The sequence below is a fragment of the Lissotriton helveticus genome, chromosome 7, assembly GCF_964261635.1.
Source record: "Lissotriton helveticus chromosome 7, aLisHel1.1, whole genome shotgun sequence".
Classification (NCBI taxonomy): domain Eukaryota; kingdom Metazoa; phylum Chordata; class Amphibia; order Caudata; family Salamandridae; genus Lissotriton; species Lissotriton helveticus.
Window position 1 is genome coordinate 1,021,214,903 of NC_136068.1, and position 27,861 is coordinate 1,021,242,763.

General features: G+C 46.8%; 1 protein-coding gene across 3 annotated transcripts in view; it reads right to left on the reverse strand.

Annotated features, from left to right (window-relative positions):
- The window catches only part of EBF1 (EBF transcription factor 1), a 799,867-nt gene extending 772,565 nt beyond the window's left edge, over nt 1–27,302 (reverse strand). For 2 of the 3 annotated variants that reach the window (XM_078653725.1, XM_078653724.1), the window contains exons 1-4: nt 26,518–27,302; nt 22,084–22,240; nt 21,061–21,124; nt 20,483–20,538 (exon numbers count right to left, since the gene is read on the reverse strand). In XM_078653725.1, the coding sequence (XP_078509851.1) occupies nt 20,483–20,538; nt 21,061–21,124; nt 22,084–22,240; nt 26,518–26,651 (411 nt within the window). In that variant the 5' untranslated portion in view covers nt 26,652–27,302. Of the gene's footprint in view, nt 1–17,410; nt 17,489–20,482; nt 20,539–21,060; nt 21,125–22,083; nt 22,241–26,517 lie in introns of those variants that run through there. The other variant, XM_078653726.1, reaches the window with a different exon arrangement.
- Between the last annotated feature and the right edge of the window lie 559 nt (nt 27,303–27,861).

The window sequence follows — 27,861 nt, forward strand, 5'->3', positions numbered from 1 at the left end:
TCTTACAAGCAAAAGTATTTCAAAGTCATCAGTCCTAAGGTCTCTTGAAGAGTTTGGTTTCCTTCCATGATTGCTCGGTGCCGTAGAGGGCAAGTGAATAAAAACAGGTTTGCCGGGGTCCTTTTAGTTCCTAGTGCGACCCTATGGCAGGAGGAAGGCAATGAGCTGCAGTGAAGGAAATCACCACCTCTGTGCGGGCTTGTGACATGCGTGTGGGGGATGCGTATGGGTGTGTGTGTGTCACGTACAACATAATAGCGTGGTTTAACAATTTCAGACCCAAACAAACACTATCTTTGTGAGGACCAGTGCGTTGTGAGAACCGGTCCCCGAAGTGTGTTTAGGTGCTTTCAAGCGAGTGTATCAAAAAACAAAAAGTGAAGTTATATTTGCCTCGTCCGCTTTATAACCTACCCTACTATCAAAGCGCGCATGGAGTTAGAAAAGTAATAACACACTTAATTACGGTCAATGGCCAGTCCTCGTATTAATAGGTATGTGTTGTGTGTGTGTGTGTGTGTGTGTGTGTGTGTGTAAGAGAGAAAATGTGTGTGTGAGAGAATGAAGGTGTGTCTGTGTGTGTGAAGGACAGAGTGGGTGAAAGCATGTCTGTGTTTATGTGTAACTAAAAGCAAGTGCACGAAAGTGGCGACAGCGTGTGAAGAGGATGTATTTGTGAACAGCCAATGTGCACACAGCACTGTATTCCCACATGCTTCATGAAATGCTCGTTTGAAGCTCCCTCGGTCTCCCACAGACGCGGCTCCAGTGAATGCTGAGCGAGCAGCAGGACGCAGTCGGGCTGCCAGACTGGGATGCACCGGGCCATCTGGAAGAGACGACTCCAAAAGCCTCAGCTTTGTTTTCACCCCCAGACTCCAAACAACACATTTTCCACTGTAATGAGTTTACATTTTCCCAAACACGGGTCCTGATCATGCGTGCAAATTCAAATGTGTCACCACTGAGCAGAGAAAGTCTGTAAATCACCTGTGCTTGCTTCCGACAGCCTCACAGAGATGGGAGGAGGGACGGGGTCCAATTTGGGGGCCAAGGCGTTTCCTCCCGCATTTGTGAGCTATATTTACATGACCGGAACCTCTCATCCATGGCGTGGCACAACTGCAGTGCACTGGAATACTCAAACTACAGTACAGTTTCAGTTTGAGTATGTGATTAGCCCAGATAATGAGATAGGAACATATTCATCAGTAGTAGACTAAATTGGAATAATCAAAGTGTGATCAAATAAAAGTAGTGACTCTGTGCTGTTGAAAGTATTTGTGCGCTCAAGAAACTGTGCATGTGAGCGCAATGCATGAGAATACTTGCTACTACTGTGTGTGAGAAGGGCAGTGTGTAAGGAGGAAAGGATCTCATGTGGGAGTGCTTGTGAGTTAGCAGGCAGAGGTGAGATGAGTGGCTGTGTGTGCCTCTGACTGCCTAGTTGTAGTGCCTGTTGGAGTGTGTGTGCATGTATGAGCGTGAGGGAATCTGTGAGTAGCTGACTGTGTTTGTATTGTTCACTGAGATTAATCCATTTGCATGAGTGTGTTTTGTGTATGTGAGTGCCAGTGCATAACAGTGGGCTTCGTACCGGGATGTCGACTCCTAAATATTATGCTGCAAAATGATTGTGGCGGTATCGGTAAGTGAAAGGCCATTACACTTACCTCGACATATAAAGCACCTTGAAGATATGCACATATATCTTTAAGGAATGCGGCTCAACCTGATGACAGAGTCAAGTATAGCACAGTCATCTTTGAAATGAACAAAAAGGAGAGTAGTTGAGCGACAGGACCTGTGCACCAACCCTGGCAGCGGGGATTTGCACCAAGTACGAGTTACGAGTGATGGACTGTTCTCCCATCCTTTAACAAGATGTTCATTACCACAATACCGTGAAAACTCACAAACTAAGCAGGCTCAAGATAGGAAATAATGTTGAAATAGAGCTTAAGGACAGTGGGAACGAGGACTGCTTCATCACCCCTTGGTTAGAGAGTCACCACGATCTTTCAAGTGTTGGCACCAAAAGTGAACTCTCCATTCCTAGCCCCATTCACAACTGTTCTCTTCTCAACCAGTTCTTAGTCCACAATCCCTTTTAAAATGTGCACTACTTTTTCCTGCTAGGACTGTACTATAGAAATACCAATATCAAAGAGTGGCCACATGGATTTGCTTTATCATGGCAGAAACAGTTTCTGCCTGTAGAATGCAGTTTCTAACACTACCACAAGATATAACCACATCTTTTGTTTTGTTTGCTTCTGACCAAGATGTACATCTATTGGAAATAGGCACTATCATTTTTCATGATGACTGGCACTATTTTATGTTTTTTTTTTGGCATTACATGCTAAAAGGTAGTCATCCTCGTTGAATGTTCAGAAAGGTATGGGAAAGAAGGAACATTGGTTACAGTCCCCAAAAGTCCCTGTCTCTTTCGAAAGTAGCTTTGGCTGAAAGGGTACAATCAACATACAGTTCAAGCTTGTCTACACTGTGAGCGTAAGAGAGTAATAGTTTGCGGAAACGTCAACATCTCTTTACTATTCATTAAGCAAAGATGAGGACTCATCTGCATATTCACTCTTATTCTGTGATATCCAGGAAAACAATGGCAGGCTGAGGATAGTTCAGAGAACGGTTAAGAAACGAGTGTAGAGTTAAAAACACAAATCCTCCGTAAAGAGACTTGAGATTATACAAATGCACAACCTGCAAAGTTTGGAAAATATAATGGCGACCGAGAGGAAACCGTCCATGTAGTACCGCCAGGGCGGACTCAACCAACACAGGGTGTTCAGAGATAAATGTGACTTGCTATATACAGGGGCCCAGACGTTTAAAAATGCCTTCAGGTATATCTAAAAGATTTCTCCTGTCTTTGGTAGGTAACTTTGACGGGTAACTTTGACATGATTAAAATTCACGATTTTAGATGGTTTTGAAAATAATGTTTCATGCATCCATCTACTTCTATCTACATGTTTCGGCCACCTAATTGCCCAAAAAAGTCAACAACCTTCTTCAGGGCTCAGGGGACCTCTAGTCAGTGCTATCCCTAGTCATTACCATGCTACACAACTGTAGAAAAATCAGAATGTGAGGTTAGCAGAGGAGATGTGGGATCACTGAGTTTGGTTAGGAGAAGGGATATAGCGAAGGGACACCTATTTCTTTACGGTTGTACACACATACAAAAAAAACTGAATAAAGATGACAAACCCCACCAGAGGGGATGGAAATAAACAAAAGTGTTGATTCAAGACATATCAAAAACTACAAAAAATTACAAAAATATAATAAAATGTCAACAAGCACAATCGAAAGAAACAAGGTCACTGGAAAGCTCCATTTCGAAAATAAGGGGTTATTATTTTCCATGGAAAAAGAACGATAAAAACTACACCCAGAGACTCTTTTTATTTTAAATTATAAAAACTACAATAACCACAATGCCCAGTATGAGAAAACAGAAAGTGATGTCACATCTAATCCTTGATTGCTTTAAATGTTTTGAAAAAAATATGGGAAGTTGATCCTGAGCAAGGTGCTTGCAGCACCGAAACGCGTAGATCGTTTTTGTTTTCATGCTGAAAAGATTGCAATAAATCCAATCGTGGTTTACAGATGGAGTGCGCCCGAATTCTTTCGTGTCAAAACGAAGAAGCTTGAAATATATATATATATATATATATATATATACACACACACATATATATATATATATATATATATAATTTGCACATTAGATTAAGCATTAGCACTTTAGCACTAGCACTTTAATTAGAACCTGATGTAATATTTCTTTCCCGAAATAATTATCCCAATGTTTTCATTTTATGAATGATGAATTATTCAATAATTATATGCATATTTATTAAGTCGAACCTATGTTTAGCTATAATTTTGCAGTTGACATAATATTGATAAGTAATTGTATTTAACTTATTAAATTAATCTTTGTGCAATATCAATAGGTATTTAACCGTAATTAGCAAATTCCACAATGCTCTATGTTCTGGAAAATTGAAAAAATATATAAAAAATACATATGTCATTTCCGTGAATATCATTAGATGTAAATTAATCACATTATGAGGGAAATGTTTCTTGGACATTATCGCTATATTAATCTTGCCTTGGTATTTGATCGCTATCTAGAAGTATTTTTTCTATGTCCATACCTAGCCCTAGCATGTGACCCAATTAACATCTGACACTGGCACTTTAAAAGAACGACTCACAGTAGTGAACACTGTCATGTGAACAAGGCTCTTCGGAGCCGAAACGTCATGCGGCGTGCTTGCACCTGAATAAAACGAAAATTGCACTCAACCTGGTCCGTGTCTGCGTGTTCTGTGGTGTGGAGGACTCTGAACCCACGGAGGAAAGGCGCTGTTCTCTGGATATATATATATATATACACACCTTTTGTGTTTCTTGTGGTATAAGTTATGTAGAGGAAATTCAGACCTAAGCAATCGTTTTATTTTCTACTTCTGGTGAAGAAAATGAATGACCTGATTTTTGAAGACATGCTGAAAGAGTCAAAAGAAGCTGACAAAGAGGATACTACAAGACATGTCAGACTGGAAGACATATGAAGACATCCACGGAGATCACCGTCCAGTCATCACAACTTGATTACAAATCAGCAATCTCCCCTGTATGCACATGAAAAAAATAGATGTTCTACTTTTCATAGTGCTCCAGATGTTGGCCACATGAATCTTTCGACCAGCTCCATGCAGCCCCAACAACACACATGATAAGCCACTGTGACCCAAAGAGGCAAAACCAAGTAAAGCATGAACAACATATAAACAGAGAAAGATAGACAGGGAGGGGCGTTCCACAAAGAGATGGAGAAAACAAATTGGAAGAGGGAAAATAAGGTAGACAGCGAAAGAGAGGGTAAAACAAAGATAGAGAAAAGACATAGAGATGGATAGGTTATTGAGAGGAATACAAAGAAAGGATACGGTGGAGTAAGACAGCCACCCACAACAAGGAATATTGTTGGGGGCCGCAGGGGGGCGCCAAAACCCTTGTTGGCTTCTGCCAGACCCTCAGCCAGCATCCATAGTGGGTGCCAGCTTTTATTTAAAAGTGGGTGCCCACAACTAGCCTCTGCTGGCTCCCCAGCCAGTACCCATACTGGGTGCCAGCAGGAACTAGCCGATTTCTGTACTCTTATCCATGCAGGAGCAAACTTGTGTTCCCTACCAGGGAAAGTGACAATAGGAAATTAATTTTGTGTTCCCTGCCTGCACTCTTCGGGACAGGGCACAACATTGTCTTATGGATGGAATCCCAGAGACACTGCTTTGATAATACACCAGTGGATGAGGTCCCCGGGGGTAATCTATGGCAAACCAAATATGTATACATATATCAAGGAAAAGTTGTGTTGTGTCTCTGTCAACAACAAAAGCTAGCACTTTGGGATATGTGTAAACAAGTCTTTAATTGGCAACGTGTTCTGACCTCGTGGTTTTCTTAAAGCCCCAAACAGGTGCACCGTCATCTTTAAAAACATTTTGAAAACTCTAGACATGAGAAACATACTAATTTTGTTTGTTCACCATGTTACAATATTCCTAAATTATTACAGAGACGGTGGTGGTCCCAGGTGCCCCATGTGGTCCAGGAGTAAGGCCACGCGCCCCCTCTACCATTCTTTTTAAATATTTTCCCCGGGGAGGTGGTGGTCTCCATGGCCCTGGGGGGCTTCCTTTTGTGTTCTTTATCCCCGGGGAGGTGGTGACCCTCTGGGGTACCCTCAACAATACTTCTCAAGCCTCCGGGAGGCGTGGTCCCTGGGGCTCAGGCGGGTACATGCCCTCCTCCAACATTATTTATTTAACCCTATCGAAGTGGTGGGTCTCAGAGCTAATAGAGCCTCAGGTGGGGGCCTCTGCCCCCCTCCTTTTTTTTACAAGGAAAGCCCTGGGCCGGTGGCAGTCCCCGGGGCTCCAAGTGTCTAAGGAGGGGGCAGGTGTTCCCCATCCTGTTTTTAAAATATGCCCCTGGGAACTTGCCCCCCTGTGGGGCTCTATTCAAAACAAGCACAGGAGTCTGTGCTTGTTTTTGTTATTTTTCTTTAAATGTTGCCGTAGATTTGCTGCTCCATTGTGTACCAAAGGCTAAACATTTGAAAAATAAAGTGCTTTTTGGGCCTGTCAGGGTACCAGGGGGACCTCCAGTCGACAGCTAGGGGTTAGGATATTCCAATCCTGCCCCCTTTTCATTTTTTGAACTTTTTTTGTGGGACATGGCTGAAGCCGAGTCCCAGGATGCCTGCCAACACTTCTTGGTTGAAGTGTTGGCAGCCAATTAGATTTCAGCACAGGGACAGTTGGATGTTATATATACAAATTTAGATTTCATTTAATAACTTCAAAAATACTGACCAGATTTACACAAATAACAAAAACGTTCTTTCTGGACCAAGAGCTACCTTTCTGCCAAATTTGGTGTAATTCCATCCAGCAGTTCGGGCTGTATTTGTATCTAAAAATCTCTATGGAAATTAACATTGGAAAAACACTTTTTTGGCCCCACCCCTTTTTCTCGACCCCCGCTTGACAGCTAGTCCCAAAACTTTCCATACACAACAAGAAGCACTGGCCAGTTTTTTGGGGAAAATGTCATGAAGATTTATCAAATAGCCCCAAAGATATAGGCAAGTCATAAACTGCTTTTATGAAACATGGTCTTAATTATAACAACCTACCAATAAAGTCTCAATTTCTGCATATAGAGATACAACGGCATTCCTCGATAAGTTTCTATATCTTTATTATTAATGTGCATAGGTATGTTGTCAATGCGTTTCGATTGCCCTTGGCAACCTTGTTCACGACAACATGCGCCCTCTTGTGAGTGAATATGTACAACAATCGTGGGAAACATAAAAGACGGGTTTAGGTTATGGAGAATGAATTGAGATGTTGCAATCTTTAAATATAAAAATTTCTTTTCAAACCCATTATATTAATACATCCAAATATGAATCTTCTTCTTAACCAATTCATTGTAAACACTGCAATTCATTGAAGTCTAATTTTCTGTTCATTTCATTGTGGATAGTTCCACAGATGATTTAGCTTATTTAGATCTTCACGAGAACATTCTCACTAATTTTACATATTCTAAAATATGACATTAAACCCTCATATAAACTCCAAAGTACACTTCAATGTACTAGTGCGGGCAGGGAAACCGCCATGCCCCGGGGGTGGGCACCCTAGGACGTAGCAGGAGCCTGGCCCTGGGGAGGGGGGTGGGAACCCGGGCCATTATTAGCTCCAGTAGACTGGCCCGCAGTGTTCTTCCCTTTCCATTGTGCCGACGGGCCCAGGGGATGGAGTCCCTGGGACAAAACACGGCCAGGGAGGGGGGCCACGAGGCCCCCCTGTCCATACTACATTTTGTCCGGCCTCTGGGGGTGAGGTCCCCGGGCCGAAATGGGCCCGGGAGGGGGCAGCGCCGACCTCTCCCATTGTTTACTATCAGCCGGGTCTGGAGGGGTGGTGGTCCACAGGGCTGTTATCAGCCTGGGGAAGGGGGCCACATGTGCCCCCTCCCCGATTTAATAAAATATTATTCCCTCTGGACGTGACCCACCTGGGGGGGGGGGAATTAAAAAACAAGCTCAGGAACCCGCACTTGGATTTTGTTTTACATTTTTTTCGTGGATAGCAGATCTTCCGCAAAGTCATGGCAAAAATGTCTTAAAATATTTTTGGCCCTGTGGTACCCCACCACCAAGCATAGGGAGTCAGGATATTCCTACCATGCCCACTTATGCATTTTTTTAAACTTTTTTTCCTGAGACTCAGGCTGAGTCTTAGTCCCAAGATGCCTGCCAACACTTCCAGGTTGTTGTGTTGGCAGCCAATCAGATCTCAGCATGAGATGTGTCGCAATATTCTCTTTGCATACCTAGCACCCTTCAACCGTATGTTACTCCCCTTGCATTTCTTGGGAGTCTGCACTGATTTCCCGAATACTCTCGCTCGCTCGCTCTTTCTTTAGATGCAGTACCTGACACCTTATGGTGTACTGTTATTTACATTTACAGTGTTTGTTTGATGGTCAAGAGAGAGAGCGAGACTGACAACGGTGATTTCAGAAACGGTGAGAATGACAGAGACAGACATGTGTTCAGTAGAAAGAGTGACACAAAGGCTCAACTGAGATACTCAGAGATATCTTGTTAGCCACAGAAGGAGGCGTGGCTTTCTTCAGTACTACAGAAACCTAATAAAAGGGATACACTAAAGCACAGAGAATGGAAGCTAGGTACACACTGTGTATAAAAGACTGTTAAACAAGCAATTTGGCTAATCACCCGCGAGGGTAATATCCAGGTGCTGAGAGTCTCACAAACAATGGAAGATATATGACCGTATTGATTCTAAGAAACAAGTTCTAAGTGACTGAACAACATACAGGATGAGGGCCTTCAAGAAAAGAGGCAACAAGAGAAAAAGAGACAGCCACAAGACACAAATGAACGATAATAGGTGTCACTGAGGTGTTACAATATGCCGATAAAATGGCAAAGTATATGGCGCTGGAGGCCTTTCCTGTTTATTTTTTTACTTTTAATGGGACATTATATGGTTCAGCAGTTCCCTGGAGACTCACGGTGCCTAAATACATAACAGTAAACAGCAAGGTGAACTTCATTAATGAAGAGACAGAGCATAATTGCCTCAGATTCGCAGTGTGTGAAGGCATCCAATGAAAAACAGTAGGGACAGTTTTCCCCGGTCTTTAAGTGGCCCAGGTCCTGCTGATGCTCAGCACTGGCATTTATTAAAAGGGGGTATCAAAACGGGTCCCTATTGGGCTCTGTTTTATGCCCATGACATACTGGTCACGTCACTGTGTGCCAGTGCTTTGCAGCACCGGGATTTGGTAAAGAGATTAAAAAAAGACTCTCACTCAGCTCAGAAAAACAGATGGAGGTGGTGTCCATCTGCTGCTTCCCTGGGGGCATAGGAGTGGGCAGCAAGGAGCAGTTTCGGCCTGGGAGTGGAACATACAAGATCATGTCACAATGAATGTGAGTCACTTTGCAGCACTTTGGGGATACTCATCTTCCAGTCCCACACTTGCGCAAGCACCCATATAGCAGCTTTCCCACGCCACTAGGTGCTTATATGATAACTGTTGCCTTCCCCCATCTCAACTGTCTTTGTTCATCAGACTCAGAAGAACAAGAGGCTAAGATTGTGTCAAACCTAGAAAGTTACACAGTGACAACAGCAACCATACACCTACATGTAGTATTGTAAAACTTCTGATCTGTTTGTTCTGTTTACTTCACACTTCACAAGCTGTCGATGGGCCAGGCCTCTGAGAATAGTGGTGAGGTATGAAGTGGTAACACACTGCTCCTCAAGAAAGGACTTCTAATTAATGAAATGTCAGTCAGTGATGGAATTATTCTATGCATAAAACCTAACCATCATGTGTGTCTTTCGCTGAATTGACAGAATGCACAATATTCCCTCCTTAGTTTTAAAGTGCTTTACACAGATTGCAACAAACCTATTAACCCAAAATCACCACATCTTTCTGAAACACAAATACCAGCCACTTGTTAACATTTCAACTCAGTGCACAGGTCCGGACATGAAACTGAATTAGAACTTTTAACTAAATAATCTGTTTTCATTTTTGACGTTGCCCCAAAGGCCAGGATGCAGGTGCACAGGAACATATACTGTTTATGCCCAGAAAACTCAGGACTACTTTTAGAAGGGTGCTGGTAACACCATGTGGGGGTTGTTGGTACCGTCTGTGATTACACTCAACTGCAGGCATTCATTGGAAAGTCAGATCGACCACTGTCCCCTCTCTCTGAACCCCCAATAGCACCCAGAGAGGACATGCTAATATTGTCATCTACTCAGTGATGTACAGCAGGGGGGTTCTAAGTTGGTAATCCTGACATATTACAACTTCATGCATTTACCAATCTGCACAGAATGCTTTGATACCCACAGGTTAGGGTACGCCCTTGATTGTGTTGGCTACATACCTTTGACAGGCTTGCTGCGCCCCTTTTGGAGACAACACCCCCTCCCCCAGTTTTGTCATCCCACTTAAAGCCTTGACTTTCCCTTAGAGAAGAGGGTGTCCAGCCTCAATGAGGAGAATGGTTCAAACTCGGGCTCAGAACGGAGTATGTACTTTACCCCCCACTCCTGATCACCCTGAGGGGTATGCCCCAGCCTCTTAGAGGGAGTACGTTGAACCCTCTAAAAAGGAGGTGCGTGTCCAAGCCTCCCAGAGAAAGGATGTGCAACCTCTCAGAGAGAAGTATGTTCACGCCTCTCAGCAGGGGGCGGGAGCATCCTGCAGCTAATACAAACATGTCCCTCCATCTTACAGGAGTGTATCCAAAGCACAAAGTGCAAAGAAACAACTCAATTGACTTTATCTACTGCTGCCTGGCAGTTCTTCTACCATATGATGAGACTCCGCCAAAATATGGGTGGTCGGATGGGAATATCTCAGCCTACTGCTACTCCTACATTTGCTTTAGCCTGATCTCACAATTTCTTGTACAACCATGCACTATAGACCTATCATTTTCTTTTGTGTATGAGAGTTCTTCTACCTCGCCATTACAACCCACCACCGTACTCCCACCTTGTGCCCACCTCACCATATGCCCCATGTCATATGCCCCATGTCATCATCTCAGATACCACCCAGTGCCCAAGATGGTAACCCATCTCCTCACCATTGCCCTAACTATACCCAAGGTGTTATCCCCTCACGATCTCACACCATCCTCTTTACATAAACTACACAACCTCCTCCATGTGCACTGTAGTACATTATAACGAGTTATTGTTCTAGTCTTTCTCAGAATACCTGTTCTTGGTGTTCTGTATTCTGTATTCTCTGTGTTCTTAGTTACTGGATTCTACTTTGTGGCAGTTGACTGTTTGCTGCTGCACTGGAGGGTCTGCTCTTACCTAACTGCTCGACTTCAATAAAGAAACCAACTTGCTAACCTTGCCTCGCCTGCATCTTTACTACAATATTTTGGCGACGTCTTTTACTGAACTCATCGACCTTCCCGGCCCAGCAAGTCAAGAGCATAACTGAGCAGACCCTTCCGAGATGAATTCGTGCTTCTGAAGCGTTTTTGATTGAACACGCAGTACTTCAGCTGAGACGCCTCGTCTTCTCTAACCATCGGCAAGTGAGAAATAACTGTTTAATATTTTCTTTCTTCTCTTGTCCGCTTACCTGAGTTGACGCTCACTCGCTCCAGCTGCTTCTTGCTCCTCTCACTCCGTCCCTCTAAATGATGACGTGCTAGAATGTTAAGAGGAGTTGGTGATTGTCTGCCTGACGAACACTCGCCTGCGTACTCAAGTCCGTGTCAGAGTCTCCTTCTGTGTGACGCTGGTTCCTGTTCTGACACGTCCGCGCTGCAAGCTGCGCTCCCACGTCTGACGTCTTCACGCTTAGGAAGCCATCTTAAATCACCATAGCTACCGATTCATCTTCAGCAAAGCAACGACGATGCGCACGTCTTTCGCGCATTCCTTTCAAGTAAACCATCGTTTTACTCAATATTGAAAGCGGATTTGTGCTCATACACTGACTGCAGGTATTGACTATTTATTCAAGTTTAGTTTTTGGAAATTCGTTTCATTTCGTTTTTTTTTCACTCACTTTCTTGAATACAATTTCAGCTCGAATATGTCAGAACAAGTGGCTTCACATAGTGGTGTTGTGGTCTTACCACCTAGCTTCCTATCTAGCCCAGGTCAACCCAGTGTACCATGGGAGGATTGGTTCCCCATGTTTGAGAATTATTTGGATGCCTTAGATGCGCAAGAATACTCTGCTAAGCGAAAAAAAGCTCTACTTCTGAGTTCACTGGGTAAAGAGGGCCAACGTGTTTTTAGGTTTCTGCCACAGGCGCTTCAAGCTGGTGCACAAGCTCCGATTGATGAGTATAGGGAAGCTATTTGTCGTCTTGAGGTAAGATACGCAAAGGAGGAAAATCTTGTGATGAATAGATACAAGTTCTATACCAAAAGTCAGAAAGCAGGAGAGACCATAGACGACTTTGTTTCCAGATTGAGAGAAATGTCCGTTAAGTGTAAATTTGGAAATATGACTGATGAATTAATCAGAGATCAACTAATAGTACAATGTAATAACAAGAAAATTCAGGAACGTTTATGGGCGGCGAAAAATCCCAATCTTCAAGCAGCAATCGACTTGGCAAAAGTCGTGGAACAGTCTGAAGGATGCATGAGAGAATTTAGAAAATAGGACTGTTTCCAGTGACATTGGTGAAGTGTCTTGTCATTCCCATACTTATTCTCCACAGGAGGATGATGAGCAAGACGATGTTGCTGTTGTCAAACAAACAAAAAATTCTTTAACAAAAAGACGTTGAACGTTAAGAGTCAAAATAGTTTTAGACCCCTTCTCTCGAAACAATGCATTAGATGTGGTAGTGTGGGTCATACATCGGACTCAAAATTTTGTTTTGCAGCCAAACAAGAGTGTATGAAATGTGGTAAGATAGGGCATTATGCTCGAGTTTGTAGGAGCAAAGCTCGCCCATCTGTCTCATGTGTAAGTGATATTACAGACGACACCACAGATGATGATAACAAGATTTTAGTAGTAGGGAATGTAGAGTGCTCTCAACATGAAGAGCAAAAGAGGAGAAATAGGCCAAAAGCGCTTTTCATTATTAATGATAAGGATGTACAATTGATGGTAGACACTGGTTCGCGATACACCATTGTACCTTATTCTCTTTATTTGGATACGTGGGGATTAGGTTCACTTCTCCCGAAAGATATTTCTCCTGGTGGGTATCAAGGAGAGCCCCTAAACATTTTAGGCTATTTTGAAGCAGAAATTAAGTTTTTGACGAGACAGATTTTTGGGAAAATATATGTTTCGGAATCTGGCCCAGCTATACTAGGTTGGGTACACCAATACGACCTTTATATAATTGTTAATCCCCGTGCTGATCCCCAGGTCATGGTTGTGGAAGATATGGAAATGCTTCCTATACTTTCCAATTTTAAGGATGTTTTTGGAGAGAACTTAGGTCGACTCAAGGGCTACTCTCGTAAGATAATTCTTAAACCAGATTCAATTCCTGTCCAACACAAGGTGCGACGCATTCCTATTGTCATTAGAGATGAGGTCAAGGCTCTGCTTGATGATATGTTGGCGTCTGGGGTCATTGAGCCTGTAGAAGCCTCTCCGTGGGTTTCGCCTATTGTCGTCACCAAGAAATCTGACGGCAAGCTCCGGTTCTGTGTGGACCTCAGGTCGCTTAATCATTGTGTTGTAGCGGACACTTTCCCTTTACCAAACATAGCTGAATTAGTTACAACACTAAATGGTGCCAAGTTCTTCTCCAAACTGTACTTGAGGAGTGCTTATCATCAAATTGATTTGCATAAGGACTCCAAAAGTTTGACAGCATTCATCACTCCTTGGGGTACCTATCAGTTTACTAGACTCCCATTTGGTCTTAAACCAGCGGCTAGCGTTTTTCAACGCATGGTTTCAAATCTCTTTGAAGGGGTGTCCAAGGTTGTTTATTTCCAGGACGATATCCTGATTTATGGGCTCACGGAGGATCAGCATAACTTTACGCTCAAAGTTGTCTTAGAGAAGTTGTCCAATGCTGGTCTCACCCTACGCAAAGACAAGTGTTTGTTTGGGGTGGATGAGGTGGATTATTTAGGGTACACCATCACCTCTGCTGGCATTAAACCCAAAAGAGACTTGTGTGAAGCCATTCGCTCTGCACCTGCTCCTTGTGATAAAGATCAGTTACGCTCTTTCATGGGATTGATAGAATACTACTCAAAATTTGTTAAGAGTTTTTCCTATAAAACTGCTTGCATAAGATCTTTACTCAAACGTGGTGTTAGTTTCATCTGGGGCACTGAGCAACAAGAGTGTTTTGTAAATATCAAAAATGAAATTTGCGATGCTGAAATGTTGTCTCCCTTTGATGTTCACAATAAGTCGATTGTCACTGTAGATGCCAGTGCACATGGTTTGGGTGCCATGCTATCACAAATGAAGGGGACATCAGAAGTTACAGTGGCCTTTGCCTCCAGAACGCTCACTGACACTGAGAAAAGTTATGCGGTTATTGAAAGGGAGGCTTTGGCTGCATCTTGGGCTGTGGAATATTTTCGCACATACCTTTGGGGCATGAAGTTTACTTTAAGGTCTGATCACAAACCACTCATTAGATTTCTCTCACCTGGTGGAGCGGCAAAAGGCTCAGCTCGGTTGATGAGGCTTGCAGCCAGGTTGCAAGAGTTCCAATACACGTTGGAGTATATTCCTGGCTGGAGGAATGTCCAAGCGGACTGTCTTTCAAGGTTGTCACTGGATTGGCGTTCTTCTCGTAGTGTGGTAGAACCTTTGAATTTAGATGATATTGCTGTGGCATCAGTTGAAGATGCTGTTTTTGTGGGGGAAGGTGTTTTTTCCTCTAATGATTGGTCCAGAGAGATGGAGATAGATACCACTCTTCAAGAGGTCATCAAACTGGTTAGATTAGGATCTAGACGTGAAAGTTCTGTTTCTGTTTCTGTTAGACCTTATATCAAGGTCTTAGATGAACTTTCTATTGTTGGGGACATTGTTTTCAAAGGAGAGAAATTCATTCCACCCTTTGGTTTGAGAAATAAATTACTGGCGTTAGCACATGCGGGCACATGGGCCAGACTCTAACTCAGAGGCGTGTTAAAGACCACTTTTGGTGGCCTGGGGTGGACTCCCAAGTTGTTGATTGGATCGAGAATTGTTCCATTTGCACAGAAGGTGAGAAACGTTTGAAAACTGGACCCAAGGTTGTTACTGGTGCACATGTGGTTGGTCCTAGCTTACCCTGGCACACGATCAGTCTTGACTTTATTGGCCCCATGGGTGAGTTGAGTGAAAATGATAGGTTTGCCATTGTGGTTGTTGACATTTTCACTAGGTGGTTGGTGGTCCATTTCACAAATGACATCACTACTTCGAACACTATCAGATTTTTGGGGAATCTTTTCAAGGAAGAAGGGTTGCCTTCTGTTATTATCACTGATAATGGTCCTCAGCTCACGTCCAGAGACATGCAGGAATACTTAAAAGAATGTGGAATTTCTCACCATCGCACGTCCTTGTATAACCCGCAAGGCAATGCTGTATGTGAGAGGGCGAATAAAGTTGTGAAGGGTATAATCCAGATGGCTTTCAGTGGTGGGCATATTGTTAGGAAAATGGTGAATGAAATGTTGTGGGCTTATCGTACCACTCCCTTGGCACTTGGTGATTTGTCTCCGTTTCAATTGATGAGGGGACGTGACCCTGGAGTGAAATTGTTTCCTTCATGGATGAAGGATGTGGTCACCTTGCAGTCTCACGGTGATTCTATAAGTGTCCAGCAAAAGGGTGTTGGGGAATTGCTTCCACAAGACTGTGTCAAAAGTGCTCCTTTCTCGGTAGGAGATTTGGTCAAAATTAAGTTGGGAAGGTTGCAGAAGGGTTTGTCCAAATTTAAGGGGCCATTCAAAGTTAAGAAAGTTCTCAATCATTGTGTCATACTTAATAATGGAGAGTGTTGGAACTTTAGGAGGGTTGCCATCTACAAAAGGGAGAAATCTGCTAGTTCCTTGCCTTGCAAGATTGTTAATGGTTCTACCTCTCACTTTCCTGATTCTCATGTTTCTCCTACTAGTGGCTACGTATTGGCAAATGATACTCCCATTGAACCAACAGTTCAAAATAGAGTTAGCTCCTCTGGAGGTGGCGATGCTCCTGCCCTTTTGCAGACCTTTGCTCCTGTTCAAGGTGGTTTGGTTTCTACACGCTCTCCTAGGACTAGGAGGCCTCCAACCTACTTGCAAGATTTTGTGTGTTAAGTTTTTTTTTGTTTTTTTTTCTTTCTTCTCCATTGTTTAGTTTTTTTTAAAAGAAAAGAAAGGGAGAAGATGTGTAGTACATTATAACGAGTTATTGTTCTAGTCTTTCTCAGAATACCTGTTCTTGGTGTTCTGTATTCTGTATTCTCTGTGTTCTTAGTTACTGGATTCTACTTTGTGGCAGTTGACTGTTTGCTGCTGCACTGGAGGGTCTGCTCTTACCTAACTGCTCGACTTCAATAAAGAAACCAACTTGCTAATCTTGCCTCGCCTGCATCTTTACTACATGCACCACCCCTCAACCTCCTCCTCAAGACGGCCACACCATATCCCCAGCCTTTAAACTTCACCTCCTGGCACCCACACCTTGTTAATACCAACACACACCGGGGAAGAGGAGCAGACACGTCTAGGTGGACGGCGAGGGACATACCTTGAGGCAAGAGTGACTACAAGAGTCCCTCTCACTCCCTTTCCATGGGGCAATTTGGACGCTCCCTTGGGGTTAATGAATACCAATTAGTTAGGGGATAACACAGGTCACCCTACACAGTGGTAACATCTGACCAGATTTGGTGAGATAGAAGCCCTAGTTCTTTCGTCTTGATGAAGGCCATGGACCCTTTGGGACAATTTGGGAGAAACGTGTTGACGACGACACTCACAGTGACGACGGGGTACTGGTTCGCCAATCCCCACACTTAGCTTTTAATACCAAGTAAATACCCAGCGAATAAATGTATTTCAGTTTTTACATTGATTTTTAAGAATCACTTTTCTCATAGGGCCCCCACTTAGATCTTAGAAGTGCCTCCATGTCTCCATGTGTAGGCCCGCCAGTAGCGGCTCGTGAAGGGAGTGCTGCGGGGCGGTGGGCGGGGGAGGAGCAGGGCGGGGGGGTAGTAAACTACGAAATAGGGCCGAACCAAGGTAAGTAAACAAATAAAATGTTGTTGCGCGCTGCATCGCATTTGGCAATGCAGCGCGCGCAATGACATTTGTTTTATTTATTTATTTGTTTACTTACCTCCGTTCAGCCCTATTTCGTAGTTTACTACCCCCCACCCTGCTCCTCCCCCGCGCTGCCCCACTGCCCCACAGTACTCCCTCCACGAGCCGCTACTGAGGCCCGCTCTCCACCAAACATGGTTTATAGAGATCGGGGACCGCCAATGATGAAGCATGACACCTGGTGATATGTGAGGACAGTCTTTACATTTTTTGAGATGCCCAGCACTCCACTAATTAGGGCTTAGTGCTTGTCATTTTTGGGTCACTAACCTTAAAACGAAAATTCAATTCAGGGTAGCTTCTTTTGGTGTGTGTGTGTGTGTGTCCCACACCCTGTTACCACCTTCACCCATCACTCCAATAACCCACCCTACCTCACTAATACCGCCTGCCACTCACCACCACCCTTTCTGGTTGATAATATCTGACTTCATCCTCACCATACAACGCCGAGCATTTCCAAGCACTTTCACACCCTATAGCAACCGGCACCGCACGCCCCAGCCGCTCGCGCTCGCTGACGCAGGCGTTGAAGCGTGGTGTGTTTTCAGAGGGGTCCTGCGCCACGACGTGCACGCGGCGTACGCGCCGGACGCACCGCGCGGCTCGCCCCCGCGGCACCACTCTGTATAAATAATAAATGGCGCTCCCGGTGCCCCAGCTGGAGACATTCTTCGCTGTTTCCTAGAATGAAATCTGATGTAAAAACGCACAGCTCCAACAGCCCTCACCGCGCATATTTTCGTTTCTTCAAATAATGACTTTTATGAAGGGCGCCGACAGAAAGAAATGCTCCCTCGCAGCGCCGGTCTCCGACTACAGTATCGGTTACAAGATTTAAAAATAAACGGTCTCTTCCTGTCTCTTCTCTCCCTGCAGTCGGATAATAATGAGAGGGCAGCAGGTCACGCAGCGCCTGAGGACTGACTGCCACAACACCCCGGTTGAAAATATAGAATACACGGGATGAATTAAAAGCACAAATCCCTCGAAGACGAAACCAAGAAAGGTTGAAATAATAATAACCGATGTAGTCCAATGTATGGGCTTAAGGAACAGATTAAAAAAAAAGATTTACTGAACAGTGGCCTTACAGGTAACGGGGTTTTGAAGAGTAGACAGAGACAAGCAACGGCGGAATAGGAAAGTTCAAGAAACCAGAATAGAAATTAAAAAGGTACAGAGGTAAATGTAGGCGCACAAGGGGGAGTCTGATGTACAACCTGCATAGGAAACTGCCGCCTTTCAAGGGCAATTCACGGAGAGAAACAACGGTTTCGAGAACACAAATGACCGTGAAAAATTAACTTTCTAAAGCACTTTCATAGATCGTTAAAAAAATTAAAACACACGTGGGAAATGTGCCGTTGACATATAATTATTAAAGAAGTCGAGACTTTTTTTTAAAACATAAAGTTAAAAAGAAATTGAAAAGTCACCAACAAAAAATAATTGGAAAATAACAAAATAACACTCAGTGAAACAGAGCTTATAGAGAGTCAGGGTTGCCTTTAACAGGAAATAAATGAAAACAAATGAACTGTTTTCGAAAAAAGAAAAATCTCAATTTAGCAAGAAAGCGGAAACAATCGCTCGGCGAAATCAGGGCATTTTCGAAAACACGGTAACCAGAAAACCTCAATTTTTTCAGAACAAAAGGGAATTTATGTGTGTGTGTGTGTGTGTATATATATATATACACACACACATATATATAAACACACACGTATATATATATCGTATATATAAAACGCATCTACTATGAAATAAGGAGAAAGGGGAAAGTACGATGTTTCTAAAACTCAGAGTAACTTAGATTGGACTTTTCAAAATAGTAATACTCGCAAACCAGGGCCGTCTCTGATATGAAATGCCTGTAGGGAAATTAAATGATTCTAAAATAGAACTTCCTCTGACGTACAATAAATAACAGGAAAAGATCTGCCTTTCATGTACACAAATAAGAACAAAAAGACAGCCCCCCAACGCGTGACACCGCCGAGCCAGGGGTGGGACCAGTGTAGCGGACGATAAAAAGCAAGGCGCGCAAAGCAACGTGCAATTATTAAGGTCAAGAAACTGTATCTTTAACACACGCAATACCCTCCGAGAAAGGGACTGTCTAGAAAAAGGAACAATTAGAAGAAAAGAAGGCAGCGAGCAACAGCACACGGCGGAGTAGGGGTATCACACACAGCAGAGACCTCTTTGACTGATACACACACAGCATGTCTCTAACACTGGAGCGAGGCCTCGCAGCCCGAGCGCTCCCCGTTGCGAGTGTAACCAGCATCACCTGAAGCCCCAAACACGGTGTCTAATAAAAGATGTCCCCACAGAAGAGCACCCCTCACCCGAAGCGCTTCCTTTTTTTATCACATGGGATAATGTTCGTGAAAGAAATTATTATAAGAACAACCTTTTGTTTTTAGGGTACTAGTGGTCAAGGTCAAATTCTGGGAGTTGTGCTGCTCTGTCGCCTCAGAATTAAATACACATACTCACAGAAAAAATAACGTGGTGTCTGTTGCCTTTAATTTGTGGTGAGGATTTAATTTTCGGCTGGCAGAGCGCGAGGAGCATTTAGAGGAGGGTAGTGCGGTGGCTGCGGGCACAGCACGGGCAGCACCCCCCGAGGATCGGGCAGTTTCACCAGGTCCCGAACACCACCGAGTCGGGGCAGCCGGATTGTCCGCGAATCCAGTGAGGCAGCCCCCGTGCCAGCCCCACAGGTTACTTACAGCGCGCTCACTGCACCCAGCGGCACAGGCGACAAAAGCGCACATCATGAACTGTAGCGTTAGCCCAGAGGCGCCGTTTAATTAAAAGCCAAAAGGAAAGCATTAAAGAAACACCATGCATCGCACCGACTGCGCAGCTTCCTTCAAGTTTAGTTAGAATTAAAGAGATCGGCGGGATATGCAACTTTGCTATTAAAATAAAAGGAAACTATTTTCCAAATCTTCCTTGCAGCATCCGATGTTGTTTGCAGTGACGGCGGCCACCCGTGGGGCTGGGCAGAGGGTCTGTGTGTATCAAGTGTCAGCCAGGGTGGTAAAGGCCCCGGCGAGCGGCACCCCGAGCCCAGCCTAGGGGCACTCATTACAATCAGGGCTTGTGCACTGGTGCAGACTGCAGAGGGACCAGTTTACTAATATACACTTGAGAGGGTGGGTGAGTTATGGCCGCTCACGCCCCTCTTCCCCGTCCTACGTCTTCCACATCTACCGGAAGCGCGGGGTATTTTCCAGAAGGGGAGTTTAGTTCCTGGTTTTGTTTTGTTTGCATTACTCTGGGGCCTATGGAATGGAGTGTGGCTTCTGAACCCCCACCCCTCCACCCACACACACCTCCCTGGTGAAGCCCGTACTGCATGTACCGATGATAGCCGTCAATCCGAGCAGCGCTGCCTCCCTGGCCTGTCCGCCTCCGCCCTTCCCCACCAGCAGCCTCTCCGCCCTCCAACCCCGCAGCCCCTGCCCCGCAGTCCCGGCAGAGCCCCGCCGTCCTACCTGCTTGGTCATGGAGTCGATGAGGCGCACGTAGAAGTCCTGCTCCGTGCGGATGCCTGCAAAGGAAACACACAGCGCTTAGAAGAAGGGCCTCAAAGGGAGGCGCAGAGGGGGCTTGACGGTGGGCCTGGTCCGGGCAGAGTATCTGCTGTGTAAAGCTCGGAACTCAACAGGGCACCTCTCTGGTTACTAATAAAAGGATACACGCACGAGGGAACTCTTCCAAATAAAATGATACAACACCTCCCATATGGCCCATTGCCTTTACCGGCCCGGACTGAAAGGAGGTGATGCCGGAGGGGGCATTAAACCAGGTAGGAACAGACGCCCTTTAGCACCGGTCACTACACGTGGGACCTGCCACCACATGGCATGCGGTATAGGCTGGCACCCTCCCCCCGGAATGGTACCTGCCCTGGCTTCCTGTTACCTATTCAGGGTTAGCCCTGTGGGGGAAGGTGGGGGACATTCTCGGTGCGTGGGGGCCTGTGGGTCAGTGTATAGGTCTGGGGTCACGGGCCCAGACGCCCCGGGTCTCGACCAGGGTGCAGGGCCCGGGGCTTGGAGCAGAGACTCACCGTTGCTGTACAGGAGCTGCAGCCGGTAGTGGATGCCGTTATTCGTCTTCTCACTGCTGGATTCCTGGATATTTGGGGAAAAAAGAAAAAGGCTGTCAGACTCCGGAGCAGATCGGAAGCTGGACCCTGAAGGCGGACAGGGGGTCAGACCGGAGGTGCACAGAGCTGGGGTCTGAATAAAACACCCAAACAGATACACCCGCAGAAGCAGGGCTGGGCGAAGCGCGCACGGTGTGCGGCCTCTGACAACTCGAGGATGAAACACTGTCCCCGGCCCTCTAAGGGCGTGATGCTGTTTCTGGGAATACCAAATAATTCGAAGTGTGCGAGGACACCTTGATTATCGTGGGGAAACACCACCTGTCGCTGGATACTTCCACCGTGATAAGTGGAGGGTGTAATGGCAGCTTTACACTACTTGAATGTGTTTGCCAAGTGGCTCGTGTCTTCGGTGTCAGGTGCTGCCCAGTGGAGGAAGCCCCCTAAAAGTGCGGTGTTAATATTGGGGTCACAGTAACAGCACCCACCGCTAAGGGTGCGAGAGGCCCGCTCTCTCTTGGGGGTGCATAAGAAGTGGCGCAAACTGCGGGTCGAAGGAGGGGCGGCCTGGGCTTTACATGCAATCACAGAAGCGCAGGTACTCACTATTAAGGACACTGGTTTGCTCTTGAGAAGTGCAGGTACTCTCACCTCATGGGGTCATTTACTAGCCCCTTGCGCCGCCAGTACGTTACTTTTTTGCCATATTAAAAGTAACGCACCTGCGGCGCAAGCGGCTTGTAAATAAGCCCCTGAATGTACTGCAGCGCAGGCAGGCAGGCCCCTTTCATGGAGGCACTCAGCACCGGACAGTACCTGCTCATTTACAGCACCGGGACGGCCCTGTAGAAGGCGGCCGGAGGGCGCCCCCTTGGGGGGTACAGTAGGCCGAGGGCGGCCGGGACCTTGTCAGGTGTGCTGGGGGTGGACGGCTCGGGCTCTGCTGCAGGCCTGGCCCCGGGGCGGGTGCAGGCCTCCCCTTACCTTCTCCTTCTCCACGAAGCCCACGAAGGCGGTGCGCTCGATCTCCACCGGCTGCCCCTGCCGGTCGTACAGCGCCAGCACGAAGTGGAAGAAGTTGGACTTCCGCAGGTTGGACGGCGGCTGCTTCTCGAAGTGCGCCCGGGCCAGCCCCACTCCGCTGGGGGAGAGAAGAAGAGAGCAGGGGTTAGACGGAGCCGGGGAAGGACAGCCAAAGAGGGCAGGGCCCGAGTCTGACCAGGACCGGGCCAGACCCGCTCCAGAACCACAGAGAGAGTTTGTACGTGAGATTGTGGGGGGCGGGGAGGCTTCGGACGGGACCAAGATCAGACCCAGGCCAGATCCACTCTGCTGGGAAAGGAGGAGTGAGAGAGGAGGATTTAGAAAGGACAAGGGTGAGACCTGGGACAGACTCACTACACCAAACAAGAGAAAGAGAGAGAGGAGAGTTTACACAGGACCAGGGGCAGACAGACCTACTCGGCTTGGAGAAACTTTTGGGGGAAGAGAGTGGAAGAGTGTGAGATAAAACATGGTTTAGAAAGCACCAAGGACAGACCTGAGTCCAATTCTGAAGGGTGGGAGAAAGAAAGAGGGGGCACACACGACCAGAGCCGGACTTGGGTCAGACCCAAACAACTCAAGAGAGAGAGAGCGGATTATACGAAATGTAACCCAGAGCTTGACCAAACGCACCGCTAAGAAGATGAGGAGTTCAAATCACACCAGACCTACTCACCAGGCAGGGGAGAAAACACCCAATCTGCTGGGGCTAGAGGGTTAGAGGACAGCGTCAGACAGTTGTAGGGTTAGAGGACATCGTCAGACAGTTGTAGGTCCACTCCTGGGGTTGGGGAGAGGTCCGGGCAGGAGTAAGACCAGCATTTATGCACAGTGGAGACAGAGTGCACGAGGGAAATAAAAGAACTCCTATCTCAACACTAAATTACCACTTACCTCCAATTTACTTAGCTGATTCCCAACAGTGATCCTTTCACATCGCGCACAATTCTGCCCTCACACACCATTTTTATATGAGACATTAATATCCACTTTGTTCATGAGCGGATGTGTCGTGTATATATATGTCATTTTTGCTACTCTACAGTTTCAACTAATTTTGTGTCACAAGTAGTATCTGTAGGGCTTAAAAATACAACTTACGTTTGCTCCTGTCTTTAAGTATGTTTGTTTTAGAAACGGGTTTTCCACATTGCTCACCGATGTCTACTTGATGTGGCCAGCACTATATACAACTACAAATAAATAGCCGATCCCCTCGTCTGAGGCATGGAGAGGGCTAGATAAGGCCAGGGTCAAACCCAACTAGGGCCACTCCGCTTGGAAGACTAGGTTTCTGTAAGACCTGGGCCAGACCCACCCCACGGCAGTAAGACAGAGAGAGGGCTGCATACGACCAGTGACAGGCCAGAAAGAGAGGGGAGGACCAGACCCTGCCGTCCCTCATCTACTGCTACAAACACAGTGTTTAAAACGGCTAATCTGCCCTACATCTTAGGCTGCTGTCTCTCCACATTTCACTTTCCTTGCCTTATATTTTTGTCACCGTTCTGCTTCGGTCCAATTCTATGCAACTTTTCATTACCTCTGACGAGCCCGCTTTCAAGCCTTGTGTTTTCTTGTTATCCTCGTTGATAGTTCCGCCTCTTCAATACTTTCCCCTTTCTTTAAAGATTATATTTCCTAAATGGTTTTCTCACGTCAATATTTCCTGTCCTTTTAATTACTTCTTTTCATTCATTAATCCTCCAAGTGTCTTACTGTTTTTCTCTTCCAGTATTTCACTTCTTCTGTTTCAGTCCTTCAAAGCTTCTTCTCTGCAATGATAATTTTCCTTCAACACTTTGGATGGATGGCTGGTCAATCCATCCTTTGCCCATCGTATGTTTTAGTCACCCTTAATGTTTCTTCTCCTTCAAACCATATCGTCCATCACTTCTCCTTCAACCTCTTCTTTCTGCTTTATCTCTTTTTAAACCTTATTTTCATGTTATCATTTATCCCATCGCTCCTTCACCCACTGTTCTGTTTCCTACTCTCTCTTACTCCTTATTTTCCACTCTAGCTTCTCCTTCATTCTTTCCTCTCCTTCATCCCCTTTACTCTCATTTAAATCTTCTTCTCCGTCACTTCTCCTTCGATCCTTCATCTTTCTTTCATCAGCTTCAATCTCACATAATCCATTTCACTCACGTTGTTTCCTTCTTCACTTCCCCTTTAATCAGTGCTCTCTCCCTCATCCATTTTGGGCCCCTTTATCCTCTTATCTTTGACTTCTCCATCATTTATTAACCTCCTCCATTCACTTTCCTCTCCTTCATTCCATTTAGTTAATTCACTTTCCCCTCCTTCACCCATTTCCCTTTCACAGGCCCTTTAAAACGTCACCTCTCATTCATCGCCTTTAATCCTTCTTCTCCATCACTCCATCTCCTCCTTACCATCTCCTTCAACTCCTTCTTTTCTCCTTCAGCCTCTTTAGTTTTTTTTAAGACATGTTCTCTTGCACCCTGCCTCCTCTTCCACTTCTCCTCCTTCACCCATTCGCCCGTCCTTCATTCCCTCTACCCTCAGCTAACCTCTTCTCCTTCACTTCTTCCTCTCCCTCATCCCTACCCTTTAACCTTTCCCCATCGGTACTCCTGCCCTCCCATCCTTTCTTTCTCCTCCTCCTTCCATCTCCAGAAGCCCCGCGTCGCATCTTTTGTGTTCCCCTTAACTTCTCCTCTAGGATCACCCTGTCTCTCCTTCTACCTTTCATATTTCGCCTTTTCCAAACTCCTAGCTCCTGTCATCCCGACCCTTCTTCGGTTCGTTGACTTGTCTATCCCGCCATCAACTTGAAAACAAATACATTCTTCTAGGCGAAATGTTCTTTTGGATGGAAAGTTTCTGAACTGAGAGTTCGCCTCCGTTCCTCCCGTTCCACAGTGCTCCGTCCTGTCCACCCTTTACACCTCTCCCACGGTTCCCTCCCCTCAACTCTCCTTGCTATCACTCCACATCCCGTCTTTCCACGGACACTAGCTTGACCCCTTTCCCATAAAATAAAACAAAATGTGGAATAAACGAACATCCGCCTACTTGGTCTACCTCCAGCCTCTTCCATGCCCAAGGCCCAGCCCGTGGCACCGTCGAATGTGGATTTTAAATGCTGGGTGGCACCGTGGCATGGACCCATTCCCCTGCCCTCGCGCTCCTGCCAGGCCGGAAGTGTACGTGAGGCTCCGGAGAAGAGCCCGTGCCAGGGGCGCGAGGCAGCGGCTGCCAGGAGGCATATATGTATGCGTGTGCGTGGTTTTATTATTGTATATCACCCTGCCGGCTTCTACATGATTTAGGGGAACGTCGGGGAGGAATGAACACCATGGAGATTAAATCACTTGCAGGTAGATGAATAAAGGAGTTTGAATGTGCGCGGAAACACGACATTGTGGATTCTATAAGGCTGAATTTGTTTTGAACACAGGTTGGGGACCGGCATAATAAGTATTAGCCGATGCTCAGTGTGTTAAAGGGGACCACCTGCACACTTTTGTGGGGAAGGGATGGAAGGATTGATCTACAATTTGACATAACGAAGCTTAATTATAAACGTGTGTGGAAATTGGTGAAATTTGCTTTTAGCGCGGCAATATTGAAGTTTAGAGGAGTAGATGTTGTTTAGCGTCAAACTGACGTCTGAGGGGGCTGCTACAGCGAACCCCTAAAAGAGGTCATGGCATTGGGAACCCAGGTAAGGAGGGGAATGTGTCGTGGACCACCGGGAGGAAGAACAAAGGGGGTGAGTTCAAGGCAGCAAGGAATCTTGGCAAGATGGTAAATGTAGGGAGACGCGAGAGTTACATGTAACGAGGACTCGGGAGCCCTTGGGGAGTCAGGCCAGGCTCCGCAGAGGTGAGGACAGGTGTGGTGAATGCAAGAGTCTGTATCACCCTGTCTATCGGGGGAGGCTGGGACCAAGAGAGGTGCTGCTTGCAGCTGGAGGCCCACTCATAGACCGGGGCTACCGGGGCTGCGGCACTACAGATGTTGGACGGCTTCGGAACATCTGGAACCTGGAGCGCTGGGCGGTGAACTGCGCACACTGGCGCTGGAACCATTTGCTCAGTAGGACGCTGAAGTTATGATTTTAAAAAAGCGCACCAGCAATCACTGTCGTCAAATACTTGGAGCCTGCGGGGCTCAGTGCCACTTCCTCCAGCTCCTCTGGCACGGGGTGCAGCTTCTACGCGCTCTTGCGGGCCACTGAGGGCGAGGATGCTGATGCGGTGGGGGCTGGAGGATGCTGAATAAGTTGCAGGGGGTCACGCAAGAGGCTGCTGTGATGGTGAGGGGGGCGAGGGACTTGGGGGAGACTGGAAATCCCAGAGTGGTGCTCTCGGGACTTGGAGTAGCAGCGCCGACCCTGCTTACCTCTGCGCGGCCGTGTTGGCGTCCAGCACCCCGGCGCCCTGCATCCAAGTCCGGACGGCACTCATGCCGCTGCCGAGCGGCTCCTCCTTCATGCTGCTCCCACTCCGCTGGATGCTCTCCTGGATGCCGAACATGATCCTTCTCCCAGGGGTACAGGGGCACCAGGAGACGCGAGCTCCTCTCAGCACTCACCAGGCGCTGTCCGGGGCCCTCCTGACAGCGCACACCCAGTGCCGGGCACTGCCGCCTCTTTGTGCTCAGATCCAGGGGTCCCGCCTGCGCTTGTCCAGCACCGAGGCTCCTGCGCGCCCGGCCGGGCTGTGGACCCCTCGGCTGCTCTGATCCAGGGCTGAGGGGTGGGCAGCTCAGAGCCCGGGCTGGGGTCTTGGCTGCTCAGGTACGGGTTTAAAGGTCCTGGCTGGTGGGATTCTCGATGGCGGTCTCCCCTGCTCCCATCCAGTGTAAGGGGTCCTCATCCCACGAGCAGCGGCACAAGTCACAGAAGAGTGGCCGCCTCAGGCGCTCGCTGCCTCGCAGGGCATCCTCCGGCCACCGGGAGCGGATGCTGCGGGGCGCAGGCTGGAGTAGGTCCCTCCTGCAGCCAGCTGAAGGGGATGCTGGCTGGCCTCCCTGCACATGGGCTTCTGCTGGCAGGATTCCTGCACGCGGACCCTGCTGCACCCGCAGTTCCTTCAGAAAGGCTCCTGCACCCGTCCCCTGTATCCCGGCACAACAGTCCCTGCACACGGCTGCTCCTTCCCTGTGGATCCCGGCCCGCACTCCCCTGAGCCCCAAGCCTCGGCGGGATGGGCAGGGAGCGGGGAACCGCGCCCCCCTCATTTACATCCCAGCAGACGGCACCAGTAGCAGCCTGGGAGAACGGGAGGCGGGGACGCAGGCACAAGCCGGGGCGGGGTTTCAGCCGTAGCGGGGCGGCTTTAATGAGAAGGCGTAGATCCCAGCAGCTGCTGTTCACACTACTTTTGTTGTCATCACTACTACTAGCAGGAACATGCAGCATGCGGTGCACCATGGAGAGTTGTTGTCGCAGAGAGGGCACCTTTACAGAGTAGTTGGGGGTGGGAGGGGTTGATGGAGACACTTGGGAGTCAGCGAAATCATAAATATAATCATATAGATTTTGTTTTATATAGTGCGTACCCGACACGAAGGTATTGATGTGCTTTGCATGAGCACTAGTCACAATACACACGGACACATTCATTTTAATCTGCTCCTACATGAAGTCATTTGCCCTGAATCACAGCCGGATCAGAGGACGCCGAGATTCGAATACCGCTGCACACTTCCAAAGTCGACAGCTCTGACCCTTACACCACATCT